At 47.3% G+C, this 17,402-nt stretch overlaps 2 protein-coding genes across 11 annotated transcripts in view; one reads left to right on the top strand and one right to left on the bottom strand.

The window, feature by feature from the left end:
• Positions 1 to 56: 56 nt before the first annotated feature.
• Positions 57 to 15,070, bottom strand: ACP1 (acid phosphatase 1). 5 transcript variants are annotated; one of them, XM_086699895.1, is made up of 8 exons: positions 14,930 to 15,070; positions 14,245 to 14,396; positions 13,886 to 14,094; positions 9,665 to 9,738; positions 9,464 to 9,577; positions 3,297 to 3,358; positions 1,148 to 1,253; positions 57 to 990 (listed from the first exon to the last, which is right to left on the bottom strand). In XM_086699895.1, exons 2-8 carry the CDS (start codon positions 14,334 to 14,336, stop codon positions 913 to 915), a joined length of 735 nt encoding a protein of 244 aa, XP_086556021.1. In that variant the 5' UTR covers positions 14,337 to 14,396; positions 14,930 to 15,070; the 3' UTR covers positions 57 to 912. The 5 variants fall into 5 exon arrangements, 4 of the variants coding, with proteins under 4 accessions (XP_086556021.1, XP_086556022.1, XP_086556023.1 ...); XM_086699896.1 differs by lacking the exon at positions 9,464 to 9,577 and adding an exon at positions 9,303 to 9,416; XM_086699897.1 differs by lacking the exon at positions 9,464 to 9,577.
• SH3YL1 (SH3 and SYLF domain containing 1) overlaps positions 14,257 to 17,402 on the top strand; it is a 40,915-nt gene continuing 37,769 nt past the window's right edge. Inside the window, exons 1-2 of one of the 6 annotated variants that reach the window (XM_086699889.1) lie at positions 14,261 to 14,453; positions 14,764 to 15,061. In XM_086699889.1, coding sequence (XP_086556015.1) covers positions 14,878 to 15,061 — 184 coding nt within the window. In that variant the 5' untranslated portion in view covers positions 14,261 to 14,453; positions 14,764 to 14,877. Of the gene's footprint in view, positions 15,566 to 15,768; positions 16,113 to 17,402 lie in introns of those variants that run through there. The other 5 variants (XM_086699892.1, XM_086699894.1, XM_025927433.2 and 2 more) reach the window with 5 other exon arrangements.

The raw sequence follows: 17,402 nt of genomic DNA, 5'->3' as shown, positions 1-17,402 counted from the left end.
CACTGTTTTCTAAATCTTCACTTATCAATAAAAAAGCAGGCAGACTTCTATCTTAGTTGTATTTTTATAATCTCCCCAGTTTATTTTGAAAACAATCTTTTCTGCCACAAATCCATATGAATTTTAGATTAGTTACCTCAAAGTGCACAGAAGTTACCTGTATTTGTCTATAAATCAAACAACAAAGAAAGAATACTTAACGTATCAATATTTAAGCATTCCAACATAAAAGAACTTTTCCCAACTTTTTAATAATTTTTTCTCCACCTGAGCTCATCTACATTTGACATTTGGGTCACACAGCATTTAAAAGCAAAACCAGCATACAGTGACTTTCCTTCTGGATGGAATTAAATTTCCAGAGGCAAAATGGTTCAAATGGAAAGAAGCTGACTTCCCTGTGAAATAAACCGGACAGACAGACAGACAAAAACTAGCAAGCATTAAATATTCTAAAGATGGACACCTAACTCTCTTTCCCACTTTCTACGTCAACGGTGTGCACTGTGAGCTGGGGTGAGCTCCCACGGATGGCCCGCTGGGCTGGATGGGGGCCCTGGCGAGAAGGGGTCATGAGGCAGCGGAGGGCATCGTCCCCGTCGGTGGTCTGCAAACTCAGGGAGGAAGAGGCGGAGCTCGTGTGCCCACACGGCCTGAAGGGGATGCTGGAGGTCTCTGTGCTCTGGGGGTCGTGTCCCACGATTTTTGTAACCGGGGCAAAGTGGGAGTTCAACTCGTCAGGAACGCTTTGTGTACCCCACAAACTGGATGAAACATTTCTATTTATTTGCCAAATACAGTAACTGATTTCCATCTACAAGCATTTAAGAAACAGGGTCAACCGAAGAAGCAGCTGCGACCTCACTGTGGCTCCTGTGGGGCTCGCCGGGGGCCGGGGGCACGGGTGCGACATCAGCAGGCCTTCTCCAGGAAAGCTCTGCAGCACCTCACACACTGCTGGTAGACGGTCTCAAAGTCGGACTCGTTCCCCTGGAAGCACAGGGGGAAGAAGTGAAAGCCGCATGACAAAACGCCCTTAGGAGAGCCTCATCTGGTGCGGCACACGGCAGGGCAGGGCACACACAGGGGCTCATCTCTGTGCCACCGCCACACAGCAGCGTCACAACGGAAGGAGAGGTGTACTTACATAATAGGGGTCTTCAATAATAAGCTGTTTCTGTGGATCATAGCTCCCAAGGAGTTCAATTTTAGCTTTGCAGTTTTTAATTTGATTACTCTTTCTATTCAAGTCTCTGTAAAATTGAAACATGAACTTAGTTTTCTGATCTACGGTTTCAAGTTAAACAGGGACATCTGCTAGGGTTTTATGAAACATCCGTATCAAACCCCAGCAAGAGTGACCTGATTTAGAAAGGAAACCAAACCCTCGGTCGACCCGAGTGACCCTCCATATGCCAGGGTTTCTGACTCAGGCGAGAGGGTTTGCAATAGCAGCACATTCTCACGGAACACTCTGACGCACGATATGCGCTGCGAGCCGGGCAACAACTACATATGCCCTGTGAAACACATGTTGGAACGATTAAATCAAAAAGCTCCTACTTCAGAGACTAAACAAGGGTGGCAGAACGGACCTCAAAGAGCCACGTGAACCAAGTGCCCAAGGGCCGCAGATCCCACCCCAGGTGTCCCGACACATGCACCGGGTCTCCCTGTGTAGCCCCTGCTCCTGCGTTTACCCCTCCAGCCTCTGCCCAAGCTGCAGACACAGCTCTCCTGCCACCGCCTCCTCCGCTCCCACCGCGGCAAGAACAGCGGCGACTTTCCAGGCTGCATCTTGATCGTTCCTCCGTTTAGTTAGCAACCCCCACTGAGCACCTAGGATGAGTCAGACCCCGTGCTAGCGAGGGGGAGGCAGACCCCTACAGCAAGCGAGCGAGCTGGCCTGAAGCGTGGGCTCCGCCAGCTCCGCCCCTGCACTGGGTGCCCACCGACCCCCGGGACTGTGCCAGGAGACAGACCGCAGGAAGTTTCGGCCGGATACCGCTGATACGGTCAGTACTGTGTCAAGTGAGAAAAATGAGAACAAATCGCCGAAAAACAAAAATAGAAACCATGTATCTCAGTGATGTTCCTGATTCACCGAGACAACAGTAAGGCTGTGAATCCTATCTGTCCGCCACATGTGGAATACCTGTGAATTCGCACGGACTTAAGGCAGTAGGTCCCCGAGGCCACACTGAGGCCACGTCCCAGCCCTTCCGTGTGCTGGTGAGTGCTGACGGCAGCAGGCGGCTGCAGTCTTGGTTCTCAGCATATTAACACGAAGTCAGTAAAGCTGGCTGTGTGACGAGGGTCGCAGTGCCCTGGGCTTACAACTGGGAGTTCTTCATACTCTCTTGGCTCATCTAACCTGCAGTGGCTTCAAATTTCTAATGTGCATTGTATTCACTTATTTTGGGCATGACCACATTGTATCATGTTGTTTGTTAGGTGTAATTCTGTGTTAGCACACGCAGTCCACACTAGACCCTGCGGCCCTGGGGGCAGGTGGCATGAACGTTTTCTCCTCAGCGTTCCCCAGCACCTGGCACTGTGCCAGGCGCACACATCTCAAGAAACACCGAATTCCTTGCTGCCCAAATGCATGCATGTCCCCTGGGGTTCAACAGACACGTAAGGAGATGGGGCACCGTGGGGACTGCGGCTCACGTGAGACCCACAACAGGCTCTGCTGAGGGAAGCTGAGCTCAAACCCCCCCAGCTCGGCCTGCGCCAGCTGTGAACCCGGGACCCACCCTCTCGGTGCCTCTCCGATTCGACGCGGAACAACGATGTGCAGGGCCCACAACGCACCACATCAGTTGGCCACTGTTACCTAATACCCCAGCCTGTCTGCTTCTGCTTTTCAATCAGTTAAGGCAATCAACAATTTAAACAGAGTGAAAAGTTTCCTTGTTGCTGAGTTTCCTCAGTCTTCCTTGCTGCAGGATGGGGGACAGCAGGTATGGGGAGGTTAAGAGGAGAAACACAGTGAAACACCCATGGCCCAGGAATCACTACAGAGGTGACAGCTTTACCCCACCCTCTGGCAAAACCAGCAATGCCTGACGCGGACCAGGCTGTCCCTTATCTGAGGGCGTGTCTCTTGGTAAACACTCCGGGGAGACAATTCTCAGTTACCTTCTGGTCTCTTACTATTGTAAACAGGTAATTGTATATATTGTGACCATCATTTCTATGAAAACTTTACTAAAAAAGTCACTTTAGACAAATTATCTGACCTATTATTAAATAGACAGTTGAATAAAAATACCCTTAAAACATGAGATTACCTTAGATTGCTTTCATCCATACAAAGTATATAATCAAACGTGGCAAAGTCTTCCTTGGTAACCTAAAATTAAATAAGAAGTCAAAAAACAGTGTTTATAACAATCAAGTCTAGAGGACCCAAAGCAGTACAAAAAAATTTTGCTGTGTTTGAATTTGGTACCCAATTAAGTTAAATAATTTAGGGTACTTTAAAGTTAGAGTTAACCTATTTTGTAATGTTGTATCGCAAAGAAATTTTATACTATTAAGTTCCTTGGAATAATAGTAACATAGTATAATATGTAAACAAAGTTTATACTTCATCTGCGATTTCTTAGTGACAAAGTATAATTCACGTCACATATTAAAATGTCCTACGTCCAACCCCCCTCAGTGTTTTACTCTATTTTTCCTTGTGCAGGAACACAATATCCTAGGCCCCAGTGACAAACACCAAACTATAGAGATGGATGGCTGTCCCTGTGGGGCCCTGTGCAGGGCAGGTAACACGCCAGAGGAGATATAAACCAGGCCAGGCCAGGCCAGGCAGAGAGTTCTGGGGGAGGGAGGAAGATATACGTTAAGTAACGTGTTCAGAGAAGAGTCCCTAAGAAGGAAATCTGTGAGTAACTGTATGTAGGACTTGGCTCTCCCGTGAGAACCCATGATCTGAGCAAGACACAAGAAAGGATGCCACTCGGTACTTTTACCGATTCTAACCTGAAAACTTACAAGTTTTCCAACATCACACTCTATCAACGGAAGCCCACTACAATGTAAATGGGAAAATTATTTTAAGATTTTTAACTATTATAAATAATGATGCAATAAGAAAGAAAGGAACATAAACAGGTCACAAAATGAAGGTGAAAATAATTTCTAAGAATGTAATTTCTCAATAATAATCTTCCTCTCTAAAAAAATCCTCTAAAATACAGGAGTACCAGGAAACTCAAAAATAAGATATCAAAACCCTGGTTAAACAGAGCAATGATGCTATTTAACAGCCAGTGTAGTGAACGAATAATAAATATGCTCCTTATTCTGTTAAAAATGTAAGTTTTGGCTGTTAGTATGCACTTGATTAGTTTCTGATACAGTGTGTTACTCAAGTGCTGAGGACTACAAGTTGTTAACATTCCCAAGGTACTATGTTATTTCAAGTTCTATTAGAACAAATACTACACGCTATTTTCACAAAACGGTTTTATGAGAAATTTAATTTAGGATCAAATATTAACATTACTTTTAATTTTAGAATTATTGCAAGTATAGATAAGACAGTCTTAGAACTGACATCTACCTATAAAATGCATACATGTTTAGATATTAAAATACTTGAGAAAGAATAAGAAAACCTATAATTAATATCTTATAAAAAGCCATTTGGGGGTGCCTGGGTGGCTTGATCAGTTAAGCGTCCGACTTTGGCTCAGGTCATGATCTCACGGTCTGTGAGTTCGAGCCCCATGTCGGGCTTTGTGCTGACAGCTCAGAGCCTGGAGCCTGTTTCAGATTCTCTGTCTCCCTCTCTCTCTGCCCTCCCCTGTTCATGCTCTGTCTCTCTCTGTCTCAAAAATAAATAAACGTTAAAAAAAAAAAAAAAAAAAGCCATTTGTGTGCTCCTGTGACGAGGTTTTGAGAGGCCAGAACCCCAAAAGGAGTCCCCGCCATGGGTTATGCGTGGCAATATTTACCACTGAATATTAAATATTTAATACCACTATTAAAAAATGAAAATGGTGAAGAGTGGCCTATTCTGTATTTCTGCAAATCTCTGTAATGTCTGCTTCCTGGAGGACAGACAGGTTCTCCTCTGCGCGTCTGTTACCTGATGTGCAACATGCTGAGTGCGAGTGCACAGTGAACCCAGCCTCACACAACATAAAGGTAGTATTTTCACGGCCACTATAGATAACTGTGGATGCTCTGTGATACTAAAACTCAGTAGTGGTAGTTTCTTAAAGGTTACTTGCAATATAGAACATGGAAACATATCAGTAAATTTTTATTACTTTGTTCAAGTCTACTGGTCAGTCTGACACCTTGAATGGACTCCTTAGCATGTCCATTTTTTTTTAAGTTTACTTATTTATTTTGAGAGAGACAGAGACAGCACGAGTAGGGGAGGGGGAGAGAGAGGGGGACAGAGAATCTGAAGCAGGCTCCACACTGTCAATGTGGAGCCCAATATGGGGCTCGAACTCACAAACTGTGAGATGGTGACCGGAACAGAATCGAGAGACAGACACTTAAGCGCCTGAGCCACCCAGGCGCCCCTATGCATGTACCATTTTGACCTCATGGACACTTTGAGAATTTGAGGGCAGGGATTCTCAAAGTGGGGGGCAGATGGCAATGTCTGTGGACATCCTGATTGTTATGATGGAGAGGAAAGGGGTGCTCCAGTATCTAGTGGGCAGAGACCAAGGACGCTGCTGAACATCCCAGACCACAGCTGTCAGTACCGCCAAGGTGGAGAGCATACTCTAGATGCGGAGAAGCCTGGGCAAAGGGCCACTGCTGGAAAAGAGAAGCTCCAAGGACCAGGGAGCAGAGAAAAACTGGACAGAAGGGCTGACGAGACAAAGACCCCAGAGAGCAGCGAACCTGACGCTCAGAAGCTTTCTTCTCAAACCATTTGCCACATTCTTAAACGACTCATGGCAAAAAGCTAAGAAGCCCCAGGAGGAGGCTGCAGCTACTCAGGGAGGTGGCAGCTGCCAAAGAGGGGCCCTCGGTACACTCCTGGAAGGTTCCACTGAGGAGGGACCAGTCCCTCAAGGCCCAGCCTCACAGGGGGACCGACAGTCCACCACAGCCCAGGCCTCATAGGGGGGACCAGTCTACCACAGTCCAGGCCTCACAGGGGGACCGGTCCATCACAGCACAAACCTCACAGAGCCACGACCAGCCTGTGAGAAGGGTAGAAAACGGAGAAGATGACGTAAGAAACTTATGTTCAAAATACACGTAAGCTGAATCTCTGAAGAGAAAGCCGAGAAGAAAATGTAAAAAGAAAGTAACGAGAATTTTCCAAAACTAACAGAAACCACCACGAGGCAAATTCAGGAAGCATACTTTGGCTTACCATAGTAAAAGTGCTGGAAACAAAGAATCCATAAGGAAAAACCTAAAGACAGCAGAGGAAAATAGAGCAATTTCAAAAAACAGAGACAACTGATTCGATGAATCCAGCCAAACCATTAAAGCAGAAATACTATCAATATTTGACCAACTTAGGAGAGCAGAGAAGGAAGGAACATCGCCCGGCCCGTCTCAGGAGGCTACACAACTGGGACGTGTGTGCTGCTGGGTGTGCCCCCCACCCAGGCCTTCCCCAGCAGAACCCTGTAGGTGCTCACCGTGGCATCGCCGACCTAGAAACGCCGCGGGCGCCCATCCGCGGTGGGACGGACACGACTGCGGCGCGACTGTGAACGGCCCCGAAGCGAGAGCAGGGGACGACCGGAGAACCTCCCAGAGAGGAAGGCCCACAGAAAGAGCACACGCTACAGGTCCCACGGCCACAGACATAAAAGGTGGCAAGAATCTGAGCGGTGACCTCTGCAGTGGGGGGAGCGGCCCAGGCCCCAAGGACCACGGACGGCCACGCACGGTCAGGGCTCTGCTGAGAAAAATGTCTAACAAACCAAACGTCCCCACAGACTAACCAGATGTGCGTTCACACACTCAAAAACAAACGAAGCACCCTAAATACATTTATTAAACCCAGGTGGAAAATATTGGGAAATCTAAAATTTTAAGCAATATGACAGAATAGTTCTCACACAGATAGTGACAACCGCTAAAAGAAAGCCTGTAAACAATCACAAGATGCTAAAAGGTAACAAAGACCTGAGGGGATGCTAATTTGCAAAGCAAATCTCATCGGTGTTACCAACCAGACAAAAAAAAAAATCATCCTTGAGAAAATTTTCTTAAAAGCACCAGGGAAAAATAAAAAAGCAAAACAAACAAACAAACAACAGATGATGTGTGAATATTATTCCTAAAACCAGCAATTACAATTCTCCTTTCAAAATTTAAAGTTTCTAGCTTTGTTTTTTAAGACGTGTATTTAAATTCTTCATTTGTACCCCAAATTATATACTCGTATACAAAAAATAATCCAGTCTTAAAAACAGAAAACATGAAAGTGTGACGGCCCATAATTATGAAGGACTTCGAAATCAGCGGGTTCTGTCAACCCTGGAGATTAGAAGGACATGTGATACAAAAAATGTTTTCCTGGGGCGCCTGGGTGGTTCAGTCGGTTGAGCATCTGACTTCGGCTCAGGTCACGCTCTCGCAGTTGATGAGTTCGAGCCCCAGGTAGGGCTCTGTGCTGATGGCTGGGAGCCTGCTTCAGATTCTGTGTCTCCCTCTCTCTCTCTGCCCCTCCCCTGCCCATGCTCTCTCTCTGTCTCAAAAATAAATGAAAAACATTAAAAAAAATGTTTCCTGTCCAATGAAAATTCCATTTAAGAAAACGTCAGGCCCTTAAGGAAGTTAATAACTTAAATAGTAAACTGTTAAACACACAATCAGCTAAAAGCCAGAAATGAGCAGTTCACAGATTCCAGAGTAAACTTATCTAAGCCAATATAACGTGCATACCCCTGGCTTCTGAGACATCACTAATGCACCAGAAGTGTTTCTACGGCACTTTTGCGAATTTTCTGGCTCACACCTCTGTATGTTTTTATTAAAACAAACAAATAAGCCAATGATCAAATTCCTGTTCTACCACTTTGAAGCTGGGTGACCTTTGATAAGTATTTTCTCTCCAGAACTCAGTTTCTTTATCTGCAAAATGGGTTTACCAAAGACTCCCTTCCCTAACAAGGTAATGGAGAGGACAAAAATTGAGATGATCAAAATTAAAAATACAACGCTGTATGGCAAAGCAATTTGAAAAGCTTTAAGTAAAGACATGATTTAGTATAACAATGACTAAAGAGTCTTTGTCCTGTCTTATACAAGGTTCTCCTCCAAATGCGAAGACTAAATTATGGCTCTCACACTGCCAGCCATACTTCTAAATACGTATGTTTGACAAGTGATTTTCAAAACATTCAGTGGCTTCTCATTTTAAAGGCTGTGTACACAGCCTGTACATTTTGTTAGGTTGGATACAAAAAGAAGTTAGAATATTTAGCCAGATGTTTTAAAAATCCAATGAATTCTCCATAAAATAATCATAGTGATAAAGTAGCTTCTCCACGTAACAATGTATGAAGCATTTTGTACCAGAAATGAAGCAGATCCCTTTAGCAACTAGTCCTTGTGGTTGTGGAAGGTTCCAGAGCACACACCTGCAGGAGCCTGCTAGCGAGGGAGCACCACGAGCCTGCCCTGAGCCCTGACGGCTCACTGATGCTGTGGCATGGAACCCTCACAGTCTCCCCTGTGGTTATGCAAGAGTCCAGAACTGTGCAGCTCAGCTAGCCGCTTACCAGTTCCAGGGGGCTACTCAAATAAGTTAACACGTAAACTCCACTTCCTCTGTCACACTGGCCGTATTTCAAATGTACCACAGCCTTTACTGGCTTCCACACCGTCTGAGCGGACACAGGAGGGTTTACTGCCCAGCACTCCAGACTCTGAACCCAGGAGTCCAACCGCTGGGATCAGTAACACCCCACATTTCTAAGACACTTCACAGTAGAAAATACATTGTTGTATATGTTCTAGTACTTTATTCTAGCAACAAACTTGGAATGTAACCAGACTAGTCACCAGGAAGATCTCAGAAAATAAAAAGGAGATTCTAACTCCAGCCCTTAGGGAGGGCTCTCTCCAGTATCAATTGCGTGATGATACGTGTTATTTCGCTAAGTAAATTCCAAGATCACGCACATCTTTCAGAACTGTGGAGTCAGCAGTGAAACAAGAAGGACACACTGTGGCTACTTAACCGGGCCTGAAATAACTGCTCATGCACACGCCAGTGTGGTTAAGCCTCTCACAACTTCACAAGTCACGGGACACCAGTAATAGAAATTAAATGAGAACTCTGCTACCTGTCGTGCTTTATGGGCTGTGCTAATGCCATGATTTCTGAGGCAGCTCACAGCTCTTGGATCTGGTGACCGGCCCACGTTCCAGTCAGAAACAGCGCCGCTGTCAATGACCCACTGCAACACAGAACACACATGTGCACTTTCAAGTTCCGATACGGTACCTGCCGGGCAACGTGAGTCATGGGAATACCATGCTTCCTCATGCAGTTCTGCCCTCGATAGTCAGGAGGGTTCCCTATTTCATATGTGGATGTCGCTGCACTGTCTATCCTCCACTGCAGGAGAAAAAAAGAATTTTTTTCACAATTTTCTGCCCCAAAGGCATTCGGGTTGGCCTCTTTAAGACAGAGAATGGTACTTACGTTATCTGAAAGATTTTGCTCAGTTACAAGCTTTCTGAAAACTGCTTCTGCAATGGGTGATCGGCAGATGTTACCTTGAAAAGAGGGAGTGCAGAAAGTGGGCATCAGGTCTGATGCAAGGGCAGATGCTGGATCCCCGCAAGCACTTCACCCCGACACCCAGCAACGGCACCTCCCCCAGGAGAGACCGCTGAATGGCAGGACCTCTGGGGAACAGCCGGTCACTCTCCATCTGTCCAGGTGCTCAAAGTACAAATAGCCAAGATGTCAGAAAAACAATTACCGCCCAAATCATCGTTTTCCAGGTTGCTATCAGTAGCCCAGAAGTGAGTCGTGAAACCAATGAAGTGGGTTGCAAGGAGCCTACTTTAAAATGAAATACAGTAGCATTAAAGATACGGATATCCAAGTATATCGCACATAAGGAGGGATCCTGTTTCATAAGATACACAAACAAGTGGATTCAGCCATAACGGTAGTTCAGCACAAGATTTCACTGCGCGGTCTGTTGCAGGGCCTGCCCCAGTGCCACGGAGCCGGCCGGCTGAAGCAAGGCCGCTGCCCTCCGGGCCAGCAAGTCTGCTCGGAACTTCCGACATCGGCTGCAAGCTCAGGGACCCCCAGGGCCACCCTCGCTTCAGAGCAGCCAGCTACAGACTCAGGGTCCCCACAAGTGCAATAATTCTCTAGAAGAACACGAAAAACTCAGGAAAATGCTAGACTTGGGATTATAGGTTTATAACAAAAAGATTCAAGGCAGAACCAGCCAGAGTTAGAAAGCAGAGGGCAGATTCTGGAGGAGTTTCACACGTGAAGCTTTCTGGTCCTCGGGCACGTGTCACTTTCTCGTCATCCGTGTGGGACAATACCCAGGGCACTGGGGCTTAGCTCACCAGAGCTCCAGTGCCAAGGGCTCACTGAGTGTCATTAAGTAGTCGTGACTGATGAAACTATGGGCCTGAAGCTGAACTCATTCTCTGGCTGCCCCCCACAAGTGCTCACACCCCCAGCCAGACTCCCCCTCTCAGTATAAACTGCACAGGGACCTCCTGGAGTAACAAAACACTATTACCATAGGGAATTCCAAGACGTTGTACGTTACCACCCAGGACCCGGGACAAAGGCCAGGGAGGGCCTAATTCCTTACTACACTGGGGGAAAAGATAAAAGACATAAAATCTACTCTCAAAATACTTCTACATGTGCCAAGCAATGTGTTACAGAAAACTCAGAGTTAGCTATAGCAAAACAAGAAAACAAATGTGGACAGACAAGCAGTATACCACAGAAGCACAGGAAATTAAAGATTCTAAAAGCATAAACAAGATAGTAAGAAATTTCTTACCAGGAAAAAAAAAAAGGAAGATGGAAGGGAGGAGAAGGACCTTTCCGGGCATTTAAGTTAAGGGTTGTATGAATAAGAGAGCAGTGAATGTGTGCTGGAAGGCCTGGTTACAAGGACCTTAACTGTGCCCGGGAGGTGGGCCCAGCAGGTCCAGTGGGAAGGAACGTCCAACAAACATACTCTGCACGTGTCCCACACAGGAGCCCAGCGCTGTGCAGGGCCTGAGGATAAAGGCTCTTCTCACAGTCAGGCAGACAACTGCAAGACACTCAGCCCACAGAGGTCAGCACGGAAACACTAGGACTAGACAGGAACTGAGTTAACAAAACACACACCACTTGATGCATATTAGAATCTTGGGGTTTGTGTTAAGCATGTAGAATTGGATCTTGTAGAATGTTGTGAAGCACAACTAATTCCCCATTACATGAAACCGACACTGACTTTACTACAATCTTCTTCAGTTTCCACGTTAGTCTTCAATCTAATAACGTACTTATAATATTTTTCCCCATAAAGATTGTGGTTTCCACAGCAGTGAACAAAATCTGCCAACCACTCAACCATGAAGGGGAAGACAGGAATTGATCCCCAATGTCCTCTGTAAGCTAGTTTGTACTGTGAAGTTTTTCCTTTACACATTCTGAATTTTGTAGAGTTTTTAAAACAAGTATCACCCCCACTATGTTAATTATTGTAAGGCTCTGATAGATGTGTAATTGTTTTACTTGTCCCCATGTACCCTGGGAATACTTCTAAAGAGCAACCACTCGACTCAATTTAAGACAACCCTTGTTATTTTGAAACTCTAGAATAGATGCTTACAATCTCACATCTAAAGACATAATTAAGACTAGTCTCACCCCTTTACAAATAATTATTAAACAGCTTAGTTTCCCCACAAGACAAAACCTAGGGTTATTTACTGCCTTAAAGTTAAGGCATATTCACCCAAAATTACTTTTTTTTCCCAGAGAGTTCTATTTACAGCAAGGTATGAATAAGTATAGATGGGGAAAAATTACTACTACAAAAATTAGAAGTCATACTACTTATAAAATCAGCAGAATCCTGCTTCCTTGTAACTTGCTCTCTTTATTTCAAAGGTTGATATCACCAATTATTTAAAAACAGAGCTCATGAGTAAAACACAGTAATGCAGGTTTCATCTATGGAAAAGTTCTAAAAACTTAAAATGTCATCTTCCGATTTCTTTGGAAAAAAGATCTGTGAAGTCTCAAGTTTTGTTGTTTTTTTTTTTTTCCCCCAAATTAGGCGGATAATTCATACTCGTACTGCACACCTTTATTTCAAGGACTGAGACTCACAAAAGAAAAAAATGAAATTCTCCAAGGGTAGGGGCTGTGTCTCTTACCTTGAGCCACACCCCCCCCCAGTGCACAGCACAAATGAAGTATCAATAAATGTCAATTAATTGTTGGAAAGAGGTAATCTGGCACCACTAATGTTATCATTTCCAACCACACTGGCGGTGGCACAAACACCAGTGCCTTCGACAGTAAGGCACCATCTCTACCGCACAAAACACGGAACGTTCAATCATCTTTCCAAACTAAGCACTGCAGTTCTTTCTTGCCATTAGCCTTACCAATGAAAACATCTGACAGTTCTCTCTACACTTCAGTGTGAAAAGAGCCTTACAATTAAATGCTTTGAAGGAATACATTTTTTACATTTCAAAAACATACCATTCTTATTGCTCTAAGTACAGGCCATCATGGGAAAAGGCCTTCATCAGGCCCTCAAGTGTGCCCAGAACTTGACGCCTCCCCCGCCCCCACCAGTGAGGCCCTCTCTGGTCCAGCACATGCCCCTCTGCACCCCTGGTCTCACCCCTCCCCAGTGTAATCTCAACACAGCAGCTGAACACTTCTTTCTAAGTGTTCCTCTGCTCAATGGCTTAATCCTCCAGTGGCCTGTGTCCTTCAGAGTAAGCCCACGTCCTCACAGGCCTCACCAGATCTGTCCTGTGTAGGCCCTAAAACAGCATCTAAAAACTAGGATTCATTGCTCATCACCTTTATTATGTATGGCTCCCGGAGCCAAGAATAATTTTTACCTTTTTAAACAGTTAAAAAAACTCAAAAGTAGAATAATACCTTGAGACACGAGAAAATTCAATGGAATTCAACTGGAATTCAAATTGCAGTGTCCATAAAGTTATACTGGAACACAGCCAAATGTTATTGCTTATGTATTGTCTAGGTCTGCTTGTGAAAAGTACCAAATATTTACTTTCTGGCTCTTCACATAAGGGGTTCACAGACTCCTGCCCCCGAGCACTCATTTTATGTAAGGAATTCGCTTTCCTATGCATCCAGAATGGTTCTAGTTATGTATTCATGGTGGCATTCAAATTACCTTCAAGAGCCTTCAGGTACAGAGGAAGATCTGGCTGAAAAGGCTCCTGGGTCTCCAGGCCAGTGTTTCCCTGCCAACATGAACGGGACCAGCACTCTCACCGCAAAACTGTCCACCCACTTTCTCCTGGGCCAGGACACTTTTCCAAAGATCCAAGGCTTGTGTTCTCACCTCTTCCAAGTCTTTGCCCAAATGTCACCTTATAGATGAGGCCATCCCTGACCCAGTCTTGCAGAGTGGGCCGGGCAGGTGAGAGGGGTCATGGAAGAGAAAGGACCTCGCTTGGAGAGTGGGCTGGGCACGGGAGGCAACCCGGCTAGGAGAGCGGGCCCAGCAGGTGCGCGGCGCGGAGAAACAGCCCCGGGGCGCTCCATCCCACCCTCCCCGCCCTCCTCCCGATCGCCGTCCCTGGCCCAGCGACGAACCCCAGACGACACGAGACCCACCCCGACCCTTCGGGAAAGCCAGAATGGGGCTAGATCACGTCGGCTCACCCAGACACACGAACAGCACAGACTTGGACACCGGCTCGGCCATCTTCCCGCGCTCACACCCAGGCGCCCACTGAGCGCGTAGGGACTTCTCCCGCGCAACGCAGGCGCACCTCGAGCGTCCCGCCCTCCGCGCCTGCGCAGTCCTGCCTCCCTGGGCAAGGGTCCGGGCCGTGCGCCTGCGCAGTACGGAGGCGGAGGGCGGAGCGTCACTGGAGGACTGAAGAGGTTCCGCGGTGAGGGGGCGGTGTGGGGGCGGGGCCCGGGGGGGGTAGGTCAGGAGGCGGAGGAGGGGCCTCAGAGAGGAGGACGGGCGTCGAGCGGAGGGGCGGAGTGGGGGGGGGGGCGGGGCCGTGAGTCACCTGGAAAGGGGAGGGTCCCAATGGGGGCTGATTGAGGTCCCGGGCTCTGCGCACGGATCATCTCGGGGTGGGGGAGGGCGCCTGGGGCGCATGGTGAGGGTGCGCGGACGACTGACCGATGCTAGAGGGGTCCTGAGCGGGTGCCCGAGGGTCTGCGGAGTGTAAGGGTCCCTGCGGGGCGGGTCAGGCCTCTCCCTCCTTGGCTTCAGGTGAACGACCCCCCCCAGACCTGGGCTCCCTCCCCAGACCTGGTTCCACCGCTCCAGACCTGGCCCCCCAAGACCTGGCCCCCCCCAGACCTGGGCTTCCCCCAAGACCTGGGCCTCCCCTCAGACCTGGGCCTGCCCTCAGACTTGGGCCCACCCCAGACCTGGGCCGCGCGGCCCAAACGCAAGGCCCGCGATCAGGGGTTGAGCGGAGTCCGCTCGGGACCAGGGAGCACTCCCCGGGCCCCCGAGACACCTGCCTCGCCCTGACCCCCAGTGCTCAGGTCACACACAACCCTCTGCCTGGCGACAGGGCCCTGGGCTGGGGGACCCAACTGTAAAAGACTGGACGCCTTAGAAGCCGCCCTGGGAGGGACGCGGTGAAGTCAGAAATCCCGTGACCGCGCCGTGCTTTCGTCGGGGGTGTATGTGGCGGGTGCTTCGTCCTGGCAAAAGTGGAGTGTTCACCTGCCCCTTACCTGTGTCAGGTGTGCACCTGGCCAGGCGGTCCCCGCCCCGGGAGGCGGGGCCGAGCCAAGGGCGCTCTTCCTCTTCCTGGGGAGGTGTCGGCCGCTCGAGGGGCGCCGGAGGACCAGGCTCTGGGGTCACAAGTGAGTACAGGTGTGGGTGACGCCGCCGAGCCGCACCTAGAGTCGGGACCCCCCACCTCTCCCCTTTAGAAAGTTTGGCTGCAGAGGGTCAAAGGTTGGGGAAGAGGGCGGGAGAAAGGAGGGCGTCCGGGGATTTTGCTGTTGCGTATTATCAACAGGTCATTCCGCAAACTGTCAAAAATTAACCAATTCTGTAGACTCGTCCACAGGTGTTTCCGTACACAGAAAAGCTCTTGCTAAGTTTTAATTTTGGCTACTGTAATTCATCTTATGTTATTTGTAATTAATGTTTGAAAAGCACTTACTACTCTTTTTCGTCCCAATTTGTTTCAATAAGTGACTCTCTAGAGCCCTGCGGTGCTGTGGGTGTGAGGTGAGCTTGACTGGCGGGGGCAGGAAGTCAGCAGGGCGCCCTGGGTCCCCTGTGAGGTTCCGGGCCCTGCATGCGACCACTTGGCCCTCCCTGCGATCAGCCAAGCCAAGCCGTTTGGGGCACCTCCTGTGGTAAGGGGATCTCTGAGCAGAGAGGCGGTGGATAGCTCTATAGCTCTGGGGGCACCGGACGTCTGCGAGGCTCCCTGCCGCGGTGGGCTTTCCTATTTAAACAAGTGCGACAGTGCTCTGAACGGGTAGGTGACCACAGGGAAATGACATGTACCTGCTGTCCTGAAACATACCTGTTTCACTTCAACAAATGTTTCAGTGTTGTCACTGCTGCCAGAAGGGCTGAGTTGGAAAGAATGACACAGACCTGGGCCCCTTGCCCCCAGGGAGTAATCTGATGGGCCCAGACAGTTCTACTGGTAGGAGAGAAGGTTTTCAGGTTTTGTTCTGCTTACAGAACATGCACGTCCTGCATTCTTGTTCTCAGGAATGTTTTTATTGAGATGTGGGAGATGCCTAGTTAATAATAAGTTAGAAGATATGTATTACATGCACAATGGAGAAATCACAGGTCTCCGGGTGCCCTTTCCTTCCTTGTGTGGGCCTGCTCTTGGAACACCTGTGGAGTGCCTTACTTCTGAGGTGTCCGCAAATTACTATGTTGAAGGTTAGAAAAATCAAATAAGTTATAGCTTCCATCCTGTTGATCTTGTTTAAATTAAGGAGAAATTGGTTGTTTGGTTTACTAACGTCCTATTTATTTTTTTAAGTTTATTTATTTTGAGAGATAGAGAGCGTGTGTGTATGTGCACCAGTGGAGGAGGGACAGAGAGAGAGAGGGAGAGAGAGAATCCCAAGCAGGACCTGAACCGCCTGATGCTGGGCTCAAACTCATGAAGCATGAGATCATGACTTGAGCAGAAACCAAGAGCTGGAGGCTTAGCCGACCTAGCCACCCAGGCGCCCCTACCGACATTCTAATTAAACAAAAGTTTCTGTAAAATGAGAAAATACTAACCTCATCTTTTGTAAGATTAAAAAATAATAATCTTTCCTCATCAAGAGTGATGTGATGCTTTTATTCCACTTAGGAAGCATTTACTCTCAGGAGTGCTCTCACTCTTTGGAAATAGGATGCGGGGCTTCAAAAGGAAAGCTGGTATGGGTCCAAGGGAAATAGGGCTGGCTGTGTTGCTGGAATGACTGCTGGTCACAGAAGTCCTTCTGCATATTGCCTTGTTTGACATCGTCGTATGCAACTTAAAACCTAAGCACGCTGAATTTTCTATTTTGGGAAGAGTCCATTTTTTTTCACCAAATGATCAGACCAGAGTGGCATGTGTAGTCCTGCTCTGGATGAGGATCACTTTTTAGTTTGAGAAAAGATAAAAGTGAGTGTACATCAAGGGTTTCCTAAAGCTGAAGGTTAAGTGCTCACCGCTCCCTACCCTTTGTCTCCCATCTGCAGCCTGTGGTTGGGGGAGGAGAAAGGAAGCTTAGGGTACACTAATGTTTGGGGTTCAAATGCTCAATTTGGTTTAAAGTTTGGACTGCAAGGCTGCTGATGTGAGCAGAGAGACCGGTTTTGATTTCTGGAACTGACAAGTTTTGTCCCTTGAGTCAAAGGAAGAAGTTAAACCAAGGCCACAGAAAGATAAGAATCAGTTGAAGAAACAATGACCGGCCTTAGTTGTCTGGCGGTGGCTTTCAAGACCACAGTGTTCTAACAAAGCTTCCAAGCTCAGGTCATTATGTCAAAGCCCTTTAAAAAATTACTTGGTTGCGTGAAGGTTTTTATTTATTTATTTATTTATTTATTTTATTTTGGCAAAGATTTAATCAACTTATTCTATATATTTCCTTTGCAGCTTTCTACTTTGATTTTGGTTGGGGTTTTATCAATTCAGTGAATTAACCTTTATTTCATGTTAGTTATAAGGCTTAATAATTTGGTTAA

The sequence above is a fragment of the Puma concolor genome, chromosome A3, assembly GCF_028749965.1.
Source record: "Puma concolor isolate L17-30 chromosome A3, mPumCon1.1.hap2, whole genome shotgun sequence".
Lineage (NCBI taxonomy): Eukaryota > Metazoa > Chordata > Mammalia > Carnivora > Felidae > Puma > Puma concolor.
Note: the sequence above shows the minus strand (reverse complement) of the source record. Positions and strands in the feature narration are given on the sequence as shown.